Source organism: Ovis canadensis, chromosome 26 (genome assembly GCF_042477335.2).
Source record: "Ovis canadensis isolate MfBH-ARS-UI-01 breed Bighorn chromosome 26, ARS-UI_OviCan_v2, whole genome shotgun sequence".
In the NCBI taxonomy this organism is placed as follows: Eukaryota; Metazoa; Chordata; class Mammalia; order Artiodactyla; family Bovidae; genus Ovis; species Ovis canadensis.
In genome coordinates, this window is record NC_091270.1 from 50,505,001 (window position 1) to 50,531,000 (window position 26,000).

The following is a 26,000-nucleotide window of genomic DNA, read 5'->3' on the forward strand; positions in this document are numbered from 1 at the left end:
CCAAATAGGAAAAGGAGTAGTCAAGGCTGTATATTGTCATCCTGCTTATTTAACTTATATGCAGAGTACATCATGAAAAACGCTGGGCTGGAGGAAGCACAAGCTGGAATCAAGATTGCCAGGAGAAATATCCATAACCTCAGATGTGCAGATGACACCACCCTTATGGAAGAAAGTAAAGAAGAACTAAAGAGCCTCTTGATGAAAGTGAAAGAGAGTGAAAAAGTTGGCTTAAAGCTCAATATTCAGAAAACAAAGATCATGGCATCCGGTCCCATCACTTCATAACAAATAGATGGGGAAACAGTGGAAACAGTGAGAGACTTCATTTTTTGGAATCCAAAATCACTGCAGATGGTGATTGAAGCCATGAAATTAAAAGAGAATTACTCCTTGGAAGGAAAGTTATGACCAACCTAGATAGCATATTCAAAAGCAGAGACTATACTTTGCCAACAAACGTCCATCTAATCAAGGCTATGGTTTTTCCAGTGGTCATGTACGGATGTGAGAGTTGGACTATAAGGAAAGCTGAGCACTGAAGAATTGATGCTTTTGAACTGTGGTGTTGGAGAAGGCTCTTGAGAGTCCTTGGACTGCAAGGAGATCCAACCAGTCCATCCTACAGGAGATCAGTCCTGGGTGTTTATTGGAAGGACTGATGTTGAAGCTGAAACTCCAATACTTTGGCCGCCTGATGTGAAGAGCTGACTCATTTGAAAAGACCCTGATGCTGGGAAAGATTGAGGGCAGGAGGAAAAGGGGATGACAGAGCATGAGATGGTTAGATGGCATCACCGACTCAATGGACATGAGTTCGGGTAGGCTATGGGAGTTGGTGATGGACAGGGAGGCCTGGCGCGCTGCAGTTCATGGGGTCACAAAGAGTCAGACACGACTGAGCAACTGAACTGAACTGAACAGTGTGATAATTTGATACTAGTTATGGAATGGTTCCAAAAATTAATCAATACATCCATCAATCCACTTTATTTATGAAAGTGCTTAAGACCCACTTTCTTGACAGTTTTCAAGTATATATTGCAGTCTCATCAACTGTAGTCACCATGCTTTATACCATACACATACACACACAATATCTTTATTTAGGGTATGGATTAAATTTTACTCATGATAAATTTTTTGGATATAGAAAAACTAGGAAGTTCTAAAAAATTTTTGTTTGTAAGTTCTAAAAATTATGTAATTATTAAATAAATGTAATATACACATTTATTTATGAAATGAATGAAATTTCATTCATATGAAATGCTACTCTTCACTATTGTCAGTCTTTTTGTGCTGACATCTCACTCGAGATTCTTTACCATGGCCTTGCCTGTGTCTTGAACTTCCATCCTGTCATTTCTTTACTTCATTCATTATACTACAACCTTGAACAGGTTCCCAAACAAGCTTGCTACCACTATTCATAACGGTGGGTCATTTCCCAAACTTTGTATCTCATCTTAAGCATCAGTGCCAAAAATAGACTTTTCTAACTATCTGATCTATACAGTTATACCCCTCCTCAGAATTCTCTGTTGAAGAATTCCATTTCTTTAGAGCACTTTTCATGCTTTCTTTATATCTGGTAGGTTTGTTGTTACTTTCCAAGTAATTTTCTTTCCCCTCTTCTGTAAAATATGCTCCAAGTGTGGACAAAGTCCCTTCTTTTCATACATGCCACTATATTCTCATCTTTTTTTTTTTTTAATCATAGTGCCTGGCCTATGTCTATATTGAACTATATTTGTTAATGGAAAGTATTGATTTAATAAGAAAATTAAATGTGTTTGATTACATTTTACTTTATCTCATGCTCTTTATTAAATTATCTAGTATGGATATTCAGATTGATGATTTATCAAAATGAAGTAGAAATCTGGGCAACATGGAAAAGTATTAAAATATAAAATTTTATAGGAACAAAGCTCTTTTGATATATTTCTTGCTTTCATTTTCTTCTCATATGTTGATTTTCTCTTCAACTTTCTTTATTTCAGTATCCAGGCACAATAACATTGGAGGGATTTTCAGTTATTATAGCTCAACTACTTGGCCTTAAAATAGGGTTAGCATATGATGACATCCAGGAGTGTTCCTGTCCAACAGCTAAGTGCATAATGAACCATGAAGCAGTGTAAGCGTTGTTTTTCCTCTCAAATTAATGTCATGCACATATTTGTGCAGTTGGTTACAAGACATGAAGAATTTATTTTTTATACTCAATCCCACATCAAAAATTGGGACGGAATGTTGTGCAAGAGGAGAAATCACACTAGTGAGTTTGTCCATGTGACACAAGACTCCAGAAAGTAGTGGATCCCATAACAATGAAATATTCACTAAAGGGAATTCAAGGAAAAATGTAGATTTATGAGGACTATGAAATATTGTATTCACACAGATAGTTTTGCTGTTTATATTGTTGTTGTATCTGTTGTTCAAAGCAAAATCACCTTTGGTGATGTAACATAGTACTAGTCCCTTTGGCTAGTAAGGGAACAAAAAATAAGAAAATATTTGAAGAAAAATGTAGATGTCCTTATTTGCAGATATTATGATTGACTACCTGTGCAAAGGCAGCAGAATCAGTCAGCGTACCATCAGAACAATAACATCAGAAAATTCGTCAGGGTGATCAATCTTGAAAACTAGTCTGTGTACCAGCACTAAGGAAATAGATAACTTACTATAAAATGTCTAATTTTTCCAGAAGTTCATACATTCAGTACAATTCCAGTCAATATTTTAGATTATTTTTAAGGAATTGGATGAACTCTGTGGAAGGCATAAAATGGAGATAATAGACATAAATGACCTTTTAGTGATTATGGAGTGGAATTTATAATCAAAGGAGAGATTTTATTGATGGGACATATGACATATCTATAGACTGATCAAAATAAAGAGAAGAGGAGGAAAAAATGAAGATGTTGGATATAAGGAACACAGGAGCAAAATCACGGAATAATGTAGGAGAGAATGTAGGATCCAGTGCTTAAGTAGAGGGGCTGATTTTAATAGAGCTGGATAAATTCAGTTATTGTAATAGAATGTTAGGAGTAAGTAGGTTGAAACATACACATTACCATCTGTAAAACAGATAGCCAGTGGGAATTTGCTGTATTAATGCAGGGAATCAAAAGCTGGTGCTCTGTGACAACCTAGAGGGGTGGGTTGGGGAGGGAACTGGGAGGGAGGTTTAAGAGGAGGGGACATGTGTGTGCTTGTGGCTCATTTGTGTTGATGTATGACAGAAATTATCACCATATTGTAAAGTAATTATCCTCCAATTAGAAACAAAATTTTAAAAAATTAGTCATGATTTACATTGTCTCCACCAAAAAGCATTAGTTTTTCGTTTGGAGCATCTAACAATTCATATTATATATGGTGCATATGATATATGGTGCATATATATATATAATATTCACATTATATATGGTGCATTGTTTAGATGTGGTTTTATTAGATAGGTTTATTTAACCTGAGGATTATTTCATTTTAGAGTTTCCAGTGGTGTAAGAATTTTTAGCAACTGTAGCATGCATGAATATAGATCTTTTGTTTCAACATTTGAAGCTCAGTGTCTTCAGAAGTTTTCAATATTGAAACCATTCTACCAAAATCAATCAGTGTGCGGTAATGGAATTTTGGAAACTCATGAAGAATGTGACTGTGGCAGTGAACAGGTGAGTGATTAAGACTGAAATCTGAGCACAATTTTGTATGTTTCTAATAAGCAACCATGGTGTATATGGAATAATATATGCAACTAAGTCTTCAGTAGAATTAAGATATAAAAATGAGGATAAATTAAGATGTATGAATCACTTCCACATACCTCTTCAATTGAGAAAGTGAGTAGTCATGAAATCTGGATTTATACACACCATTCCCAATTATGCCAGCAGAGAATTTTTGAGTATGTATACTAAATGAAATCTCTTTTAACCTAAATCTTATGACTTCAGTCTCTGTTTTCTTTATAAACTTCTGAGTTTGTTCCAGCGTTTTTCCGTCTTTTGTCATTGTGAGAATGTCTAAACATTATAATGTGTTTTTCTTAATTATTCTCAAATACTCGTGTATTTTCAGGTTTCAGGATGATCAAAATTTGTTCTTTCTAATCCTTCTAAAGATAAATATAGAATCTATTATACTATATCTCCATCAACCAAATGTGCAATTAACACTATTCTCAACTGATAGGACCAAATATTTAGTTTGTTATAGTATCATTATTCTCTAATATTTAACAATCCCCCCATTTACATAAAATAAAATTTCTTCATGATTACTCCCCTGCAGCTATATGACTTTCTCATCCACCAACATAATAGCTAACCACTACTCATTTATGTAACTTAAATCCTTACAAATTCTCTTAACCATCTACCATTTCCTTATATGTATGTAGGTATGTATGAATATGTGTGTGCATATGTATGTATATATGTTTTCTGACTATCTCAGATTTTGAACTGTCATCTTAGTTTTTTGCCAAATAGCACTATTCACATCTTGCATTGACCTACCCCTGAATATGTGCCAGTTACTTAACAAATCTGATTATTTTTAATGAAAGATAAAATGAAGCAGCATAATCCAGGGCTAAATCTACACAGTGTGAGTTTCCACAACTGCAGGCTACAGATAGACTGGTAACTATAGCACATGCTGACAGTGCTCTACCATATTTCCTTGGCACTGATTATTCCTGCAGCATGTTTTTGCTTCATGTACCTGATACTTTGTGTTGTAGTATTTGTTCTGTCCCCAATAGAGTAGAATACTTGGGCAGTTATCAAGGAGAACTTAGTGTACTCAGGACTAGCAATCAGCCCTCAGATAATTAGGATTGTGGATAATGTCCCCAATTGTTTGCTCTGCATGAGGAAATTTTCTAAAGCATGCTCTACATCAGAGTTCTACGAACTGTAGCCAATGGACTACACTTTTGTAAATGGTGCTATATTGGAATGCAGCCATGCTTATATGTTAGCATGTTGTCTATGACTGTTTTTGTGCTATAACAGTGGAGTTGAATGGTTGCAACAGAGACCATATGGCATAGCATCTCTACAAAACTGAAACTATTTGCCGTTTCATCCTTTACAAAATATGTTTTCTGTCCCCAACTCTGTATCATTTCCCAGAGGTACTTGTGGGATATTTTTGATTTTAACTTTTTATTTTGCATTGGATTATAGCCAATTAGCAATATTGTGATAGTTTCAGGTGAACAGTGAAAAGATTCAGTTATATATATATATATATCCCTTGGACCACAAGGAGATCCATCTGGTCCATTCTAAAGGAGATAAGGTCCTGGGTGTTCATTGGAAGGACTGATGCTAAAGCTGAAACTCCAATACTTTGGCCACCTCATGCGAAGAGTTGACTCATTGGAAAAGACTCTGATGCTGGGAGGGATTGGGAACGAGAGGAGAAGGGGACAACAGAGGATGAGATGGCTGGATGGCATCACCAGCTCAATGGACATGAGTTTGAGTGAACTCCAGGAGATGGTGATGGACAGGGAGGCCTGGTGTGCTGCAGTTCATGGGGTCGCAAAGAGTCGGACACGACTGAGTGACTGAACTGAACTGATATGTGTGTGTATATATATATTCATTCTCCCCAAACTCCCCTCCCATCCAAGCTGCCACATAACATTGAGCAAAGTTCCATGGGCTATACAGTAGGTTCTTGTTGGTTATTCATTTTAAATATAGTGGTGTGCACTGACAGCCACAAGTTGGTTCTCTAAGTCTGTGAGTCTCTTTCTCTTTTGTATGTAAGTTCATTTGTATCATTTCTTTTTAGGGTCTACATATCAGGATATTTCATATCATATTTCATATGATATTTCATCTTCTGTTTGACTTACTTCACTCAGCATTGCAATCTCTAGGTCTATGCATGTTGCTGCAAATGGCATTATTTCATTCTTTTTAATGGATAAGTAATATTCCATGGTATTACAATCCCACTGCTGGGCATATATCCAGGGAAAATTATAATTTAAAAAGATACATGTACTCCAACGTTTATTGTAGCCCTGTTTACAATAGCCAAGGCATGGAACAATGTACATGTCCATCAACAGAGAAATGGATAAAAAAGATGTGGTATATAGACACAATGGAATGATACTTGTGAGATTTAGCTTTATCTTACAGGAGCCATAACCAGCTCACAAATTTGAATGTGTTGGCTTGCTTCCCTTCCCTAATATCCCATGCCAGTTCTTTGGTTTAAACAGAATGGACCTTCAAATACATCTGCTCTCAAATCCCTGGAATTTGTGGCTGTGCATATTACATGGCAGAAGGTAATTTACAGAAGTAATTAAGCTTATGGGCCTTAAAGAAGGAGCATTATTCTGGATTATCTGCATGGGCCAAGTCTCAACATATGAGCCCTCAAAAACAGAATATTCTCCAGGTGAAATCAGAGAGCTGTTACAGAAAGGGGCTCAAAAAGCCTTGGAAAGTGAGAGGGACTCAAACTGCTACTGCTGGAGGAAGACACATGGAAGAATAAGAAGAAATGTTGGTATTTTCTTGGAGAAAAGACTAGTCCTTGGCCAATGGCTGCCAAAGCAACAGGATGCTTTTTCTCCAAATTATGGTTTTACACTTGTGAGACTGTAAGCAAATAACCTGACCTAGTTTACCTATCTGAAATTCTGACCTATAGAAAGTATGAGAAAATTAGCTTGTGTAATTTTGACCACTAAGTTTGTGGTCATTTGTAACAGCATCAGTAGGGAAATAATACACTTTCCAAATAAATTACTAATATACATCCTTATTGCAGGCTTTCCAGGTTGCTCAGTGGTAAGAATCTGCCTGCCAATACAGAAGATGTGCATTTGATCCCTGGGTTGGAACGATCCCCTGGAGAAGGAAGTGGCAACCCACTCCGGTACGCTTGCCTGGGAAATCCCATGGACGGAGGAGCCTGGTGGGCTACAGTTGCAAAAGAGTTGAACACAATTTAGCGACTAAACCACCACAACAATCCTTGTTTCAGAGTCTCTTTCTGGGAAAACTCAAAGCACATTAGCTGAATCAGAAATTGTCCTGGGAAGCAGATACTCAGGATTCTGGAGCTTCCCTGGTGGCTCAGTGGTGAAGAATCCCCTTGCCAATGCAAAAGAGTTTCCATCACTGGTTCAGGAAGAATCCACATGCCACAGGGCAACTAAGCCTGTGAACCACAACTACTGAGCCTGTGCTCTAGAGCCCGGTAGCCCCAACCACCAAAGCCCGAAGGCTCTAGAGCCTGAGCTCTGCAACAAGAGATGCCGCCACATTAGATGCTGCCACATGAGAAGCCTGTGTGCCACAATTAGAGAAAGCCCACGTGCAGCAATGAAGACCCAGCGAAGCCAAAGATAATAGGAAAAATGATATATAGATATGATTCTAAAAGTGTATTTCATGCTGGCCACATAGTAATAGGTACTCATGTACTCATTTCTGGACTTGGCACATTTGAATAGATGCACTTGAGAAACTTAAACCTCCAGATTCCTCAGAAGCCCCTGGGCTGTGAAGTTACTGCCCGCCTCCTGGTGGAGCTGAGCATCACATTGCATGTGGACCACAGAGACTTACATGAGGATGCCTATTCTTCTCAAGATCTGTCTCTGCCTTTCCTTGTTGGTACCAGACTACCAGTTAGTGTCAAGTCTAAATGCAGCCCAAGTGAATATTGGAATAAAGAGATTATTTCTATGAATTGTAGAATTTGCTAATACGTATGGGCAAGAACATGGAGAACATGCCAGGGGGAGATATCAAGGATGTTGGCCCCAAGATATTGAAATATAAGCCTAGAGGGATTGTGGGCAGGAGGAGAAAGGGACGACGAGGATGAGATGGCTGGATGGCATCACTGACTCGATGGACGTGAGTCTGAGTGAACTCCAGGAGTTGGTGATGGACAGGGAGGCCTAGCGTGCTGGGATTCATGGTGTCGCAAAGAGTCAGACATGACTGAGCGACTGAACTGAACTGAACTGAACTGAACTGAACTGAAGGTATTGATAGGGGGATGTTGTCTAGTGAACTAGGATTTAATGCCTTGATAGGGGACTTCCCTTGTTGCTCAGCTGGTAAAGAATCTGCCTGCAATGAAGGAGACCTGGGTTTGACCCCTGGGTTGGGAAGATCTCCTGGAGAAGGGAAAGGCTATCCACTCCAGTATTCTGGTCTGGAGAGTTCCATCGACTATACAGTCCATGGGGTCACAAAGAGTCGGACACAACTGAGCAACTTTCATACTAGGGGACTTCCCAGGTGGCTCATTGGTCAAGAATTCTTCCTGTGATGCAGGAGGTGCAAGAGAAGCAAGTTCGATCCCTTGGTTGGGAGGATCCCATGGAGAAGCGAATGGTAACCCACTGCAGTGTTCTTGCCTGGAAAATGTCATGGACAGAGGAGCCTGGTGGGCTACAGTCCATGTGACTGCAAAGGGTTGGACATGACTGAGTGAACACGAGCATTCTTTCATCCAAGATAACCTAGGGCCAGCCTTGATTTGCTGTTGAGTGGAGCCTTGAAGATGGGAAACAATCTGGGCTATAATAAATGAGGTTGTTATGTCAGAACTGCCTTAATGGAGTAATACAGGAAGAGTCAAAAGTTGAGTAGTGGCCATATTTTAATACAAAAACTAGCACCTAATTATTTGAGTGGCCCAGAGTGCACCCCTTTCACTAAAGCAATGAAGAAATGCATTTCCAAGGAGATTGCAACATTGCTGAAAATCTCAGTGGTAGCTTTCTTCTATAGACTAGGATTGATGGTTGGAAGTACCATTATGGAGTTGGGCATTCAGTGTTACTAGGGATTGCTGAATTCCAAAATAGCTGAGGCCAAGCAGCTGTGGTTAAGAGAGATCTGGGTGGTCAATGATGAGAGTCCTTGATGTATGTAGCTGAAAACTAACAAGAGGGGAACAAAGGGCTGTTGCCAAAAATTTCTAATGGAAATTCACAATTCCTTGCTAATTTATGCAACTAAGCCAGTTTCAGAGCCAGAGCTCATTGTTGAAGTTGAGGCTGAGATCCTACAGTAGCCCCAGTAAGGATATAAAGCAGCAGTTTCCTCAGTGATTCCCCCCTATAGTGACCTCCAGCTGTTTGCTGTAGCTGTTCACTGGGGAAGACCCAGATCATTATAGGATGATGAACAGAGCATCTTTACTTGAGAGGCTTACAAAGAGGACCCAAAACACCATCATGGGTAGCATGGGCATGTAGAGAATCCAAGCGGTACCTGGCATCTTTGGTAAAATCCATCTTAGAGTAGATCCAGTAGATTCCTTAGCCTAACCTGTGGTCATGTTGCTAGTTCTTCTGTGACACATTGAGGTGACAATGAAAAGGTGACAGATACCTGGGTTCCCCAATATGTGGAGTAACAGCTACAAGAATAGGAAAGGATAAATATAAACACCTGGAATTACCAGAATAGAAATTAGCAAGCAGAATGTATTCTGGATGAAGAAATCAATAGGCAAAGTAGAAAGTAATTTGAATCAGATTACAATGGAATGTAATGAACACCAAGACCATTGCAAAAGGATTAGTTAGCAGATCTAACAGGGCTGACATCAGAAGACCCAAAACACCTTCATGGTCAATATAGCTTCTGTATCCAAGCATCCTACACTCAAGTGCAAGTTCTTGTTATAAATAAATAAAATGAGTAAGACTCTACTAGCAATAGTAAAGAAACAAATCAGGGATAACAGTACTTAAAGGTGAGACAACACTGTGTGGCATCAAAACCATTGATTTAACAACAAGGAAAAAACAAATAAACAGCATTTACAATTGCACTGATCTCAAACACTAACAAAGTAATGCTCAAAATTCTCCAGCCTAGGCTTCAACAGTCTATGAACAGATAACTTCCACATGTTCAACCTGGATTTAGAAAAGGCAGAGGAAGCAGAGACCGAACTGCCAACATCCATAGAAAAACCAAGAGAATTCCAGATAAGTGTCTTCATTGACTATGCTAAAGCATTTGACTGTGTGGTTCACAACAAACTGTGGAACAGTCTTCAAGAGATGGGAATACCAGACCACCTTACCTGCCTCCTGAGAAATCTGTATGCAGGTCAAGAAGCAACAGATAGAACTGGACATGGAACAATGAACTGGTTCCAAATTGGGAAAGAAGTATGTCAAGGCTGTGTATTGTCACCCTGCTCATTTAACTTATATGCAGATATGAAATGTCAGGCTGGATGAAGCACAAGTTGGAATCAAGATTTCTGGGAGAAATATCAATAATCCTGGATATGCAGATGACACCACCCTTATGGCAGAAAGCAAAGAGAAACTAAAGAACCTCTTGATGAAAGTGAAAGAGTAGAGTGAAAAAGCTGACTTAAAACTCAACATTCACAAAATGAAGATCAAGGGCTCTGGTCCCATCATTTCATGAAAAATTGATGGGGAAACAGTGACTGACTTTATTTTTGTGGGCTCCAAAATCATTGCAGATGGTGACTGCAGCCATAAAATTCAAAGATGCTTGCTTCTTGGAAGAAAAGCTATGACCAACCAAGCTGCTGCTGCTGCAGCAACTTTGTGTAACCTTGTGTGACCCTATGGACAGCAGGCCACCAGGCTCCTCTGTCCACGGGATTCTCTAGGCAAGAATACTGGGATGGGTTGCCATTTCCCTCTGTGACGATAGTCTAGAAAAAGAAAGTGAAGTCGTGTTCGACTCTTTGTGACCCCATGAACTGAAGCCTACCAGGTTCCTCCATCTATGGGATTTTCCAGGCAAGAATACTGGAATGGGTTTCCATTTCCTTCTTCAGACCAACCTAGACAGCATATTAAAAAGCAGAGACATTACTTTGCCAACAAAGGTCTGACTAGTCAAAGCTATGGTTTTTCCAGTAGTCAGGTATGGATGTGAGTGTTGGACCATAAAGAAAGCTGGGCACAGAAGACTTGCTGCTTTTAAACTGTGGTGTTGAGGAAGACTCTTGAGAGTCCCTTGGACTGCAAGGAGATCAAACCAGTCCATCCTAAGGGAAGTCAGTCCTGAATATTCATCAGAAGGACTGATACTGAAGCTGAAGCTCCAATACTTTGACCACCTGATGTGAAGAACTGACTCATTAAAAATATCCTGATGCTGGGAAAAATTGAAGGCAAGAGGAGAAGGGGACAACAGAGGATGAGATGGTTGGATGGCATCACTGACTTGACAGATATGAGTTTGAACAAGCTCCCGAAATTGGTGATGGATAGGGAAGCCTGGTGTGCTGCAGTCCAAGGAGTTGGACATGCTGCAGTCCAACTCGCAAGGAGTTGGACATGACTGAGTAACTGAGTAACTGAGTAACTGAACTGAACAAAGAATAACATGAGTAGAAATAAATATGTGAATAGCATAATATATTTTAAGGAAATAATGTGCATAATTTTAAAACTTAGAAAAGTTCATACCAGTTGTCTTTACTGGTAAAATTTAAAAATTAAGAAATTATACTGATTTTGTGCAACATTACCTAGAGTATAGAAAAAAGCTACGTGCTGTAATTCATTTTTAAGGATAAAAGAACCTTAATTAAAGGGCTTCCCCGGCACAGTAGTAAAGAATCTGCCTGCCAATGCAGGAGTTGCAAGCTTCTATCTCTGTGTCCAGAAGATTCCCTAGAGTAGGAAATGGCAAGCTACTCCTGTATTATTGCCTGAGGAATCCCATGGACAGGGAAGCCTGTTAAGTTACAGTCCATGGGGTGGAAAACAGTAGGACAGAACTAAACACACACACACACACACACACACACACACACAACCTTGATACAATGTCTAATGAGACTATTTCAAGGATGGATTTATGTATGCTCATATTTCTTTTTTTTACGTTTCACTTTTATGTTTTAATATAAATTTATTTATTTTAATTGGAGGCAAATTATGATCACAGAATTCTCAGTAAAAGTTATAAACTGAATGTAATGAAACCTGCACACACATGCACTAGCACACACATTACAGAATTTATTGGTTTATTTAAGGAATTTTAAAGAGTGATTATCTCAGTGGAGAGAGAATAAACGTCTGTTAAAAGGGAACTTACTGTATTATATGGGAAGGTGTCTATAAAATCTTATCATTAACATCATATACATGATGGTCTTTCTCCCTGAAGTCCGTAATGAGGCATGAGGCCCCTATTATCTTTTATACTTGATTTTGAATGTGATGCACCAGCCAGCAAAGCAAAGCAGGAAAACATTTAACAATTGGAAGTGTAACTTCATTCCTAATAATTTGATTGTATAAAATTAAGACCTGAAATAATCCAGAAATAAATTATAATTTGTCTATATAAGTGCATGTATCAAGGTCATTGTTTACATAGTTCACAAAAATAAAGAGACTTCTTTATATCAGCAATAAATTAGAAAAAGAAGTTTTAAGACACCATTTACAACAGTACTAAGAAACATGAAATGTTTAAGAATGTGTCCAGTAAAATATGTACAGGACCATGGAATAAATAAAACTGCAAAGCATTGCTAGGAAGAATCATGGAGATATTTAACAAATTCAAAAAGAATCCTTATTGTAAGATTGGAGGAATTGATATTGATATTGTGATTTCTCTTCAAATTTATCATCTCTAGATGCAATCCCAATATGTATAAATTCATCCTCAAACAAATATAGAGTTATAAAATAGAAGGGGATTTTACTAGCTTTTCAGAAAATTGTATATATTCTACTTTTGATCAGAGAGGGCAATGGCAACTCAATCCAGTCCTTTTGCCTGGCAAATCCCATGGATGGAGGAGCCTGGTAGGCTGCAGTCCATGGGGTCGCTAGGAGTCGGACACGACTGAGCACTTCACTTTCACTTTTCACTTTTATGCACTGGAGAAGGAAATGGCAACCCACTCCAGTGTTCTTGCCTGGAGAATCCCAGGGATGGGGGAGACTGGTGGGCTGCCGTCTATGGGGTTGCACAGAGTCAGACACGACTGAAGCGAGTCAGCAGCAGCACACCAAACTTGAAAAGTGAAAATTTCTAATAGTTGCATTGTTAATTGTAAAACCAAAATTAGTGGATCATTTATATCCTAGTACGCTAAAACCCACTGATCTATATCACACTTCAAGTGTACCTTTTGCATGCATATAACTTTCTAATTTCTAATGTTGTTTCACTGAATTATGCAGTTTCTAAATATTGACACTTTTCATTATAAAAGACTATAACCTTAATTCATTAATATCATCACTAATATCATCAGAAAAGTAATGAAAAATGAAGCCTCTGTGGATGGTAAAATTTTCCAAAATTCTAATTTTTACTTGAAAGATTCAAATTCAGTTGTTTTCCTTGGAGTAACAGGCATATTTCATTCACTTTTAAGAAAATATCTGCCAAAATGAATACAATATTGTAAAGTAATTAGCCTTCAATAAAAAAAAAAAAAACTCAAAATTCAAAAATCTAAAAAAAAAAAAAAAGAAAGAAAGAAAGAAAGAAAATGTCTGCCAAATATCCAAGACTGAAAAACTGGTTTGTCCATCAGTTGTTCTCGCAAGTAAAAATGCTTTCTATGGTAAATGTGACTAGTCAATCTGTAATGCAAAAAATCATAAAAGTGTTTTCCTTGAGAATCTATACTAATGGAGAATATATTGTGATTATGCATAAACTGAATGGGGGAGGTGTGGAGGTGCATATAGTGTTGAACAAAGTCAGGTTCTGTTTGGCAGTAAGAAGAGGGTATTGGATGCTGGTTAAGCCAGGAACAATATCTGCTCCAACACTACAATCATATATAAATATATATGTGTACATGTGTATTCCAGATCACTGAATCCCTTCTAATGAGCTATATGTATAAAACTGTGTCAGCGTTAAACTGAAAAAAAAAAGGCACTTATGAATGCTCTCCATTTGTCACACAATATTAGAGGAATGTTTAAAGGTTAAAATTCAGCAAATTTAGTAGTTTTTTACCTCTTTACCAAAGACCTCCTTAAATGAAGCTGTTGAGTACATGATGGTGAATGATACAATGACCAAAAGCTTTGATTTAAACTAGACCTCCAGCAGTTTCATATGAAATTGCTTTTACCTGATCAATGCAAATATCAACACAATATAAAAGACAAAGTCTAATTATTATTAAGAATTTGTTGAATTATAGACACCATTAAAAATATTTTAAAGATCTCCCAAGATCTGCCAACTACATTTGGAGAGCTTATAGTTTGAGCTAGTTGGCAGATAATAAACATAAAATTTTTGACTAATTTTAATAGTAAAGAAAAATTCAGTATTACGAAGTCACACACACAAACACACACTATAGCCTAGTGTAGCAAACATAGATGCGAGTCTTCTATGATAAATATTGACAAATAAATTCATGGTAAAGAATCTGCCTGCAGTGTGGGAGACCTGGGTTCGATCCCTAGGTTGGGAAGATCCCCTGGAGGAGGGCATGGCAACCCACACCAGTATTCTTGCCTAGAGAATCCCCATGGACAAAGGAGCCTGGTAGGCTAGAATCCATGGGGTCACAGAGTTGGACACGACTTGCATAAATAATCAAAAGAAAAGTCTACCCAGTTGAGGTTTATTTGGAAGAACACAAACTAAATTTATCCATGTGATTATTATACTAAACAAAGAAATAAAAACATATCACAACTAATTGAGGAAGAATCTTTAACACTAAATACTCCTTCTTCAAAAATGTACTTCAGAATAAAATTTAGTATCAGTTTTAAGAAACTTCCTAGCAGTAATTTACAACAAATTTAATATATAATAGTGACTCATTAGAAGCAGATCCATTATATTTGATAATAAAAAAGTGTTATTGCTGTTAGAGTACAATAGTGGAATACCTGAGACAAAAAGTAATACTCTTTAGTTTTTAAAAGTCAATAAATAATTAGAGAATAAAATAACAAAGACATGTTTACTACACTCTTAAAAAAAACAAACTATGTAACAAATTGGTGTAAAGTTAATGAGCTCTTTCTAGTACATTGAAAGTCTAAGTGATTTAACAAAACTGAAAGACACAGAAATTGCAATAAATAGATAGCTGTTTCTTTTAAAGTCAAATTGCATTCAATTTAATCTTTATTAAATCCCAATCAACACACCCCTCTTAACCTGAATTGAACTACCCTTCTGCAAAAGCAATTCCAAAATTTAATCTAGAAATATGTTAAACAAGTACATGAATCTATTTTAATATTTTGGAGCAATGGCCATAGGAAATTAAATATACATACACACATACACACAAGGTGATAATGGGAAAAGAATAACAACAAAATAACATTAAAGGGAATAGATGGTTCATGGCTTGATTATTGCTGCATCACCAGCACACAGAATAGTATCTGATATATATTCCAGGCTCAACAAACATGTTGATTGAGTGAATGCATGGATAATGTAATTCTCATTATAATAACATAGGATGTGTGCAAGTGGGTGAGGAGTGACTCTGATACATTTGAAATATCCCATTAGGAACAGTGTTACTTGGAAGTTTATTCCAAAGTTTTTCTTAAAGAGAACTAGGGAAGAATGCAAAGGGACTTTTGATGTTTTAAACATTTTTATAGACTACTCCATTAAGGTTATTTTAAAATAATGGCTATATTTCTCTGTGCTATATAATATACCCTTATTGTTTATTTATCTTACCCTTACCTCTCTTCCCTTTGCTACCTGGTAACCACTAGCTGTGGGCTTCCCTGGTGGCTCAGTGGTAAAGAATCCACCTGCCAATGCAGGAGAGGTGACTTTGATCCCTGGGTTGGGAAGATCCCCTGGAGAAGAAAATGGCAACCCATTTCAGTATTCTTGCCTGGGAAATCTCATGGACAGAGAAACCTAGAGGGCTGACAGTCCATGGGGTAACAAAAGAGTTGGATAGGACTTAGTGACTAAACAACCACCCCTAGCTGTATGTTTCAGTTTTGTTATGTCTATTATTTGTTTTCTCTTAGATTTTGCATATGAATGACAACTACAAAGGAACATTTTAGAAAATGAGTTCATTTTGGGGTAATTTTGCCTTGCTGCTGCTGCTGCTAAGTCGCTTCAGTTGTGTCCGACTCTGTGCGACCCCATAGATGGCAGCCCACCAGGCTCCCCAGTCCCTGGGATTCTCCAGGCAAGAACCCTGGAGTGGGTTGCCATTTCCTTCTCCAATGCATGAGAGTAAAAAGTGAAAGTGAAGTCGCTCAGTCGTGTCCGACTCCTAGCGACCCCATGGACCGCAGCCTACCAGGCTCCTCCATCCATGGGATTTTCCAGGCAAGAGTACTGGAGTGGGATGCCATTACCTTCTCCAATTTTGCCTTACAAAATATCAAAACATTCTGCGAGGCTGTTAAATTCAGCTCACTGTGATATTGGGCCATTGGCTTAAGAAATGAAAGTTGACATCTATACATCTGTATCTACTTATATGTCAGCATTTATGTCTATCAACTGATATAATTTTCTAAATATGAAAAAATTATATAGATACATAACATTTAATTTCCAGGGTGAAAATAGTTAATGTCATAAGAGTTATCAATTCAATGCATTCCCTACTAGGAAGGGAGAAACAAGCCCTGAAAATGCAGAATCTGAACTATTATCAGCTGAGCCTCCATGTTGCTAGGAGCTGGTCTGCTGCTGACAGACAGGCTACAGTGTTCCCCTGTTGAAAATGAATGATTTTATACAAGATCAACATCTGTAATCAAAATGGATGAAGGAAAAGGAGTAAAGCCACTCTTTAAGCAAGGCCCTCCACTTTATTTCGGAGAAGGGTAAAACCTGAAAATTTTCCAAGTTATAATAGTAACCAAACACCCCCTTTTCCTGGCCAACGAGTAATTCTTGCTTCTTTACCAGTTTCAACCCTGGCATTAACACTGTCTTTATTCTTGTGTTTGTGTGTGCCCATTCCCTCAGTTGTGTCTGACTTTTTGTGACCGCATGGACTGTAGCCTGCCAGGCTCCTCTGTCCATGAAATTTCTCAGGCAAGGATACTGGAATGGGTTGCCATTTCCTACTCCAAGGGATCTTCCTGACCCAAGGATCAAACCTGTGTCTCCTGCATTTGACAGAAAAATTCTTTACCACTGTGCCCCCTGGGAAGCCCCTTTCTTCTTCTAGATAAGAATTATTAAAATACCCAATCATAGATGAACTCCTGGTTTCTGATAGCATCTAGTCTTGCAAAGTCCAGTCTCTTTAAACCCTCCCTAAATTAGCTAAGCCTCAATCCTCTAACTACATACTCTCATGGAAGTGTATGCCGTTCCCCATGGCATTTGTTTTCCTTTGCAGAAACTATTAATAAACCCAGCTTGTTCAACTCAGATGTGTCCCAGGTAGATTTTGGGAGAATGGCATTGGCACCTATATCTTCATAAGTATCCCCCACTTTATACAAGTGTAAGCTCTGTTTTTGCACTGACACACACACACGTGCAGGTATGTGCATTTATTTATTCCCGTATTCACAAATACATTGATGAGTAATAAATACTAGAGTAAATAGCCCACAAAATATGGAGGGGTATATTGCTGGAAAAAAATCTGTAAGTTTTAAAAAACAACAAAATATCAGTAAAATATTGATAATATTTGATAGTCTTGGCATGTTGGAGGGCTTGGTGATGAGATATAAAATGCAATAGTCATAAAGGAAGAAGAAAGTTGCAAGTTACAAGAAAGGACAGACACCATTAATAAGACAAATAATAAACTTCAAGGAAAAGTTATTAACATAGAGAGGGAAAAAGGGTAATCAGAGATTTTTTAAAAGCCCCTCATGGAAGCAACCTAGATGTCCATCAGCAGATGAATGGATAGGAAAGCTGTGGTACATATACACAATGAAGTATTACTCAGCATTAAAAAGAATGTATTTGAATCAGTTCTAATGAGGTGGATGAAACTGTTGCCTACTATACAGAGTGAAGTAAGCCAGAAAGAAAAACACCAATACAGTATACTAACACATATATATGGAATTTAGAAAGATGGTAATGATAACCCTATATGCAAGACAGCAAAAGAGACACAGATGTATAGAACAGTCTTTTGGACCCTGTGAGAGAGGGAGAGGGTGGGATGATTTGGGAAAATGGCATTGAAACATGTATAATATCATATATGAAACGAATCGCCAGTCCAGGTTTGATGCATGATACTGGATGCTTGGGGCTGGTGCACTGAGATGACCCAGAGGGATGGTACAGGGAGGGAGGAGGGAGGGGGGTTCAGGATGGGGAACACATGTATACCTGTGGTGGATTCATGCTGATGTATGGCAAAACCAATACAATATTGTAAAGTAATTAACCTCCAATTAAAATAAATGAATTTATATATTTTTTAAAAAGCCACTCCTATTTAGAGGGGGAAAAAGGAAAATGAATAAACAAAAATCCTTATGCAAAATGGTGAAAATTGTGAGAAGGAATGATTATTCATAAACCAAATTTTACAAAATGCAAAATCATTTTCAAACACACTAGCAATCAGAGAACTAATAATAAGAATAAGGCACCATTTGCAAGTTACCTTGTTATAAATTAAAGTGATTGCTCCTAATTAGTTTTGACAAACATTGTTTGGTCATGCATCCTTATTTCCTTTTCATGAAAGAATATATACATGCAGATACACTCATGTAATGATATTGAACTTTGGAACATTAAACACTGAAATAGAATACAGAGAAAAGTTATACGCTCTAACTCATTTTTTAAGGATAAGATACCCAGTGAGACCCTGAGGAAACTGCAGGATATGATCACAACTTCAGAGTTTACTCCATATTTTCTATTTTATTTCTATGATGGGAATATTTACAAATATATATCCACTCACATAAACATAAGAAAAATTGGAAACAGTTAAAAAATTTTAAATGAAGAAGAATCTTATTAAGGACAAAATCTTTAAAACTTGATTTTTTAGTAAATGGAAGATATTTAATTTTAGAAATTCTTAAGAATATAAAAATATTAAAAAATATACAAATTATATAAATGCAATGCATTTACTTGAAAAATATTTGGTTAACATTATTTAAATTATCATCTAATTTGAATAATAGTTGACTGCCATTTACCTTGTAAAAATATATATATCAAAATATCCTTTTTTCAATGTATTTCCATTATAGTAAAATGTGGGACATGACTCCTATATTAAATATATTTTTGTTATATATATATAGCCTAACTTTTCTTTAGCTTTATTCATAAAGGGAAATTTTAGTAAACAAGTCACTAAAAAGAGGGCCGGGAAAAGTTTTCTCTTAGAAATTCAAATGTTACATTTCCATTTTCATGTTATATTTATGTCCAAGTTATATCCAAATTAATTATAATTTCCATGTTATAATTCCAACTGATTAATTAATTACCACATATTTTAAATATTGAATGCAAATGATCAACTTTTTTTTAGATATTATTGACTTAGTTTTTATAGTTGCATGTGCCTTTGAGAATTCTAGAAATAGTAAAATAATAAAGTTTCACTAAACATAAGTATATTATATAGTTGAAAAGTTGAACACAATAGAGTGCTAAGTAGAAGCTGAGAAACAAGAACTATTAAGTGGTGGAGCTAAAATGGTATTTCTTCTTATGAAATTTTAGGAATGTCAGTTTAAGAATTGCTGTGATTATAATACATGTAAACTGAAAGGCCCAGTACAGTGTGCTTCTGGATCATGCTGTACGTCAAAATGTGAGGTGAGTTTCCAACATTTATGTTGATGATTGAATTGTGATAATAGAATGCTATATAAATTGAATTAGTGTAGAATTGATAGACTTCAGAAAAAATTCAGTGGAACAAAGTAGAGAGTGCATAAACAACCATGGGCATTAAGGACAAATATGGTGAGATAAAGAAGACATTTAAGATTAGTACTGATTCTTCCATTATGCTGAAACCTCAATTCACCATCTTCTAATTTATCTGATAAAGAGTAGAAGAAACATATACCGTCCTGTACAAAAATAATAATAATAATCAGCTCTTAAAGCAATTGTAAAGTCAAATGACTAACAAAAAAAATATAACAGAAATAGCAGACAAATGTGAAACACAGTTTGTGAAAGTGAAAGGCACTGAGTCGTGTCAAACTTTTTGTGACCATGTATAGCCCCTGTATCAGTTCAGTTCAGTTCAGGTCGGTCACTCAGGCATGTCCTTTTGACCCTATGGACTGCACCACGCCAGGCCTCTCTGTCCATCACCAACTCCCAGAGTTTACTTGAACTCATGCTCATTGAGTCAGTGATGCCATCCAACCATCGTTCCGTCTGTTGTCCCCTTCTCATCCTACCTTCAATCTTTCCCAGCATCTTGGTCTTTTCCAATGAGTCAGTTCTTTGAATCAGTTGGCCAGAGCATTGGAGTTTCAGCTTCAGCATCAGTCTTTCCAATACATAGTTAGGGCTGATTTCCTTTAGGATGGACTGGTTGGATCTCCTTGCAGTCCAAGGGACTCTCAAGAGTCTTCTCCAACACCACAGTTCAAAACATGTATAATATCATATAAGAAATGAATCGCCAGTCCAGGTTCAATGCAAGATACAGGATGCTTGGGGTTGGTGCACTGGGATGACCCAGAGGGATGGTACGGGGAGGGAGGTGGGAGGGGGATTCTGGATGGGGAACACGTGTACACTGATGGCAGATTTATATTGATGTATGGCAAAATCAATACAATATTGTAAAGCAATTAGCCTCCAATTAAAATAGATAAATTTAAATTAAAAAGAAAGAAAAAAAAGCATCAATTCTTTGGTGCTCAGCTTTCTTTATAATCCAACCTCACATCAATGCATGACTACTGGAAAAAACATAGCTTTGACTAGATGGACATTTATCAACAGATTAATGTCTCTGCTATTGAATATGCTGTCTAGGTTGGTCATAACTTTTCTTCCAAGGAGCAGGTGTCTTAATTCATGGCTGCAGCCACCACCTGCAGTGATTTTTTTTTTCCTCAGTGCTTCCACTGCTTTTATTTTTTATTCTATTTTTTTTAATTTTGATTTTTACTTTATTTTACTTTACAATACTGTGCTGGTTTTGCCATACATTGGCTTGAATCCACCATGGGTGTACATGCATTCCCAAACATGAACCCCCTTCCCACTTCCCTCCCTATTACATCTCTATGGGTCATCCCCCTGCACCAGCCCCAAGCATGCTGTATCCTGAATCGGACATAGACTGACCATTCATTTCTTACATGATAGTATACATGTTTCAATGCCACCAAAAATAAAGTCTGTCTCTGTTTCCACTGTTTCCCCATCTATTTGCCATGAAGTGATGGGACCAGATGCCACGATCTTAGTTTTCTGAATGTTGACCTTTAAGCCAACTTTTTCCACTCTCTTCTTTCACTTTCATCAAGAGGCTCTTTAGTTCTTCTTTGCTTTCTGCCATAAAGGTGATATCATCTGCATATCTGAGATTATTGATATTTTTCCTGGCTACCTTGACTCTAGCTTGTGCTTCATCCAGCCCAGCATTTCTCATGATGTACTCTGCCTATGAGTAAAATAAGCAGGGTGACATTATACAGCCTTGATGTACTCCTTTCCTGATTTGGAAACAGTCTATTGTTCCATGTCCAGTTCTAACTGTTGCTTCCTGACCTGCATACAGATTTCTCAAGAGGCAGGTCAGGTAGTCGTATATTCCCATTTCTTTAAGAATTTTCCACATTTTATTGTGATCCACACAGTCAAAGGCTTTGGCATAGTCAATAAAGCAAAAGTAGTTGTTTTTCCGAAACTCATTTGCTTTTTTCATGATACAACGAATGTTAGAACTTGATATCTGATTCCTCTGCCTTTTCTAAATCCAGTGTGACATCTGGAAGCTCACAGTTCACGTACTGTTGAAGCCTGGCTTGGAGAATTTTGAGCATCACTTTGCTAGCATGTGAGATGAGTGCAATTGTGTGGTAGTTTGAGCATTCTTTGGCATTACCTTTCTTTGGGATGGAATGGAAACTGACCTTTTCCAGCCCTGTGGCCACTGTTGCATTTTCCAAATTTGTTGGCATATTGAGTGCAGCACTTTCACAGCGTCGTCTTAAGATCTGAAATAGCTCAACTGGAATTCCATCACCTCCACTAGCTTTGTTTGTAGTGATGTTTCCTAAGGCCCACTTGACTTCACATTCCAGGATGTCTGGCTCTAGGTGAGTGATCACACCATTGTGATTATCTGGGTCATGAAGATCTTTTTTTGTACAGTTCATCTGTATATTCTTGCCACCTCCTCTTAATATCTTCTGCTTCTGTTAGGTCCATACCATTGCTGTCCTTTTTTGTGCCCATCTTTGCCTGAAATGTTCCCTTGGTATCTCTAATTTTCTTGAAGAGATCTCTAGTCTTTCCTATTCTATTGTTTACCTCTATTTCTTTGCATTGATCACTGAGGAAGGCTTTCTTATCTCTCCTTGCTATTCTTTAGAACTCTGCATTCAAATGGGTATATCTTTCCTTTTCTACTTTGCTTTTCACTTCTCTTCTATTCACAGCAATTTGTCAGGCCTCCTCAGACAACCATTTTGCCTTTTTGCATTTATTTTCCTTGGGGATAGTCTTGACCCCTGCCTGCTGTACAATGTCGTGAACCTCCATCCATAGATCTTCAGGTACTCTGTCTAACATATCTAATCTCTTGAATCATTTGTCACTTCTGCCGGGATCCAGCCCCGGTGGATCCAGGGAATTCGAAGGGTGGACGGAGTCGGTGAAGAAAACTTTTTTATTTATTAATATAAGATTAGATTAGGAAGAAATAATGTAGTAAGAAAATTAAGTGGAGAGAAGAGGCTGATTAACTTGGGTTACGTGGAAAACCAATAAAGTTCCAGACAAGGAGCTTGCACCATCCACGTTAGGCCGGCGGTGCCTGTTTGAATATCGGAGAGTGCCCCACCTTGGGCTCTCTTACGAATCTTAAAAGCCTGGACAAGTAAGTAGACATAGTGAGCCTCCACATCCCAGATGGGAATTCAGCCTGAAATTAGAGTAAAGAGGAGACACGGAGGAAACCAATCCAGCAACTTGCTCTCCTTCTATTGTCCTTCAAGGCCCTTTATACTTTTGATTATACATAGAGATCAATGGGTAATACAAAATTATGTAGCGTTAGCAGCCCAGACTCTTTCTGTATATCTTTTTGTATACAAAAGGTCGCAGGTGATTTACATTATCTTCTGGCCAAGAGGCTTGTTAACACTCTTTGGCTCTCTTCCTTAATGAATGTTAATTTCGTTTCCCCTGAAGTGTTTTTCTTTAATCTGCATCTCCTTAAAGCGTTAAAGTTATATCTCTATAGAACAAAGGTGCAGTGGGTTATAACAAAGAAGGTACTTAACTCAAAGATCTAATGTTGCTAATACCAGGTCTACTACTTGCATTTCTATATACCAACTATATCTAAAAATAAAGGATATGAAAATTTGGCAGCAAGTATTGGCTCAACAAATGAAACTTTTAATCAGTCCTATTCTAATGATTTTGACTCCTTGGAAGCCCCTACATTCCTAGGATGTTTTAAGCTTCCTGTGCCTCCTGTGGTCAGGAGGCCTCAAACAATCACTTACGCAGCTGTATGAGTCCTGCAGGCAGGCTAGAAAGCCATCAGAGGGGTTTTTGGATTGAAACAGTCTTCCAAATGCAGAAGACTAAAGCCCTGAATTGACTTTTTCCAGAGAATGTCAGAAGAGTGGAAAAGCTGGCAGATTATTATTTTTGGGGGGGTGGATGCTCAGGAAATTCCAGGGGGAAAACCTGAGGTCTGATTAGCCTTGCCATCAGAGCTCTGCCGCATGACCTTGTCATGGGTGGAATTCCTCACACTGGCTCCCGGCACTTCCACTGTATAATCATAAGGAATTTAACTTAGGTCACACCTGAATGGACTAGTGGTTTTCCCTACTTTCTTCAACTTAAGTCTGAATTTGGCAATAAGGAGTTCATGGTCTGTGCCACAGTCAGCTCCCAGTCTTGTTTTTGCTGACTGTATAGAGCTTCTACATCTTTGGCAGCATAGAATATAATCAATCTGATTTCAGTATTGACCGACTAGCGATATCCATGTGTTAAGTCTTCTCTTGTGTTGTTGGAAGAGGGTGTTTGCTATGACCAGTGCATTCTCTTGGCAAAACTCTTATTAGCCTTTGCCCTGCTTCATTCTGTACTCCAAAGCCAGATTTGCACGGACGGAGGAGCCTGGAAGGCTGCAGTCCATGGGGTCGCTGAGGGTTGGACACAACTGAGAGACTTCACTTTCACTTTTCACTTTCATGCATTGGAGAAGGACATGGCAACCCACTCCAGTGTTCTTGCTTGGAGAATCCCAGGGACGGGGGAGCCTGGTGGGCTGTCGTCTATGGGGTCGCACAGAGTCGGACACGACTGAAGTGACTGAGCAGCAGCAGCAGCAGCAGCAGCAGCAGCAGCAGCAGCAGCAGCAGCAGCAGCAGCAGCAGCAGCAGCAGCCAGGTATTTTTGACTTCCTACTTTTGCATTCCAGTCCCTTATAATGAAAAGGACATCTTTTTGGGGTGTTAGTTCTAGAAGATCTTGTAGATCTTCATAAACCTGTCCAACTTCAGCTTCTTCAGCATTACTGGTCAGGGCATAGACTTGGATTACTGTAATACTGAATGGTTTGCCTTGGAAATGAATAGAGATCATTCTGTCATTTTTGAGATTGCATCCAAGTACTGCATTTCAGACTCTTTTTGACTATGTTGGCTACTCCATTTCTTCTAAGGGATTCTTGCTCACAGTAATAATAGGTCATTTAAATTCACCCATTCCAGTCCATTTTTTTTTCTCTGATTCCTAAAATATCGATGTTCACTCTTGCCATCTCCTGTTTGACCACTTCCAAGTTGCCTCGATTCATGGACCTAACATTCCAGGTTCCTATGGAATATTGCTCTTTACAGCATAAGACTTTACTTCCATCACCAGTTGCATCCACAGCTGGGTGCTGTTTTTGCTTGGCTCTGTCTCTTCTTTGTTTCTGGAGTTATTTCTCCACCGTTCTCCAGTAGCATATTTCGCACCTACCTACTTGGGGAATTCATCTTTCAGTGTCCTATCTTTTTGCCTTTTCATACTGTTCATGGAGTTCTCAAGGCAAGAATACTGAACCTTGTGTGCACCAGGCCCTGTATATTCCATGGAATTCTCCAGGCCAGAATGCAAGAGTGGGTAGGTAGCCTTTCCCTTCTTCAAGAGATCTTCCCAACCCAGGGATCGAACCCAGGTCCTCCACACTGCGGGCGGATTCTTTACCAGCTTAGCCACAAGGGAAGTCCAAAAGTGTAGGGTAGTGAAAATACAAAGAATCCTCACACATTAATAAATCAAAGTTGAGTCACACACCACACACACAAACACACACACACTGGCAAATGGAGTACCCAAGCAATTTACAACAATGAAAAGTATAATTGTTCAGTGTGTGCACTGATCATCTGCAGTAATTAAGATAAACACAAATAAAATGATAATATAATATTATAGAGCAGTTATCCAAATAGCAGTTTTAAAAACAATGCCAGATATTATCTAAGGAATGGGACTAAAGATCTTTGTTTCATGGTGTTTTTGGAAACTTGAATTACTTTAATCCCTTTCCGGAGCAATTTTTGCATATTCTGAATAGAGTATAAATTATTATGTTAATTTATTATTATGAGTTTATGTCTTACGTATGTACCCTAGAAACATGACCATGTGTGGAAAGCTCAGGAAAAAAAAAGTATTAATTACAGGATAATTTGCAGTAGCAAATCTTAAAGGCAAATTTAATGTTTACTGTTGTTGGAATGGTTACATAAATTATTGAATATAGTACAAGAGTTAATAAGTGCAGGCTCA

The 26,000-nt window shown here is 38.0% G+C and overlaps 1 protein-coding gene across 1 annotated transcript in view; it reads left to right on the top strand.

Annotated features, from left to right (window-relative positions):
- The window catches only part of ADAM18 (ADAM metallopeptidase domain 18), a 120,221-nt gene that overhangs the window by 37,727 nt on the left and 56,494 nt on the right, over positions 1–26,000 (top strand). The window contains exons 11-13 of the mRNA XM_069572949.1: positions 2,007–2,143; positions 3,515–3,698; positions 19,719–19,814. Coding sequence (XP_069429050.1) covers positions 2,007–2,143; positions 3,515–3,698; positions 19,719–19,814 — 417 coding nt within the window. The remainder of the gene's footprint in view (positions 1–2,006; positions 2,144–3,514; positions 3,699–19,718; positions 19,815–26,000) is intronic.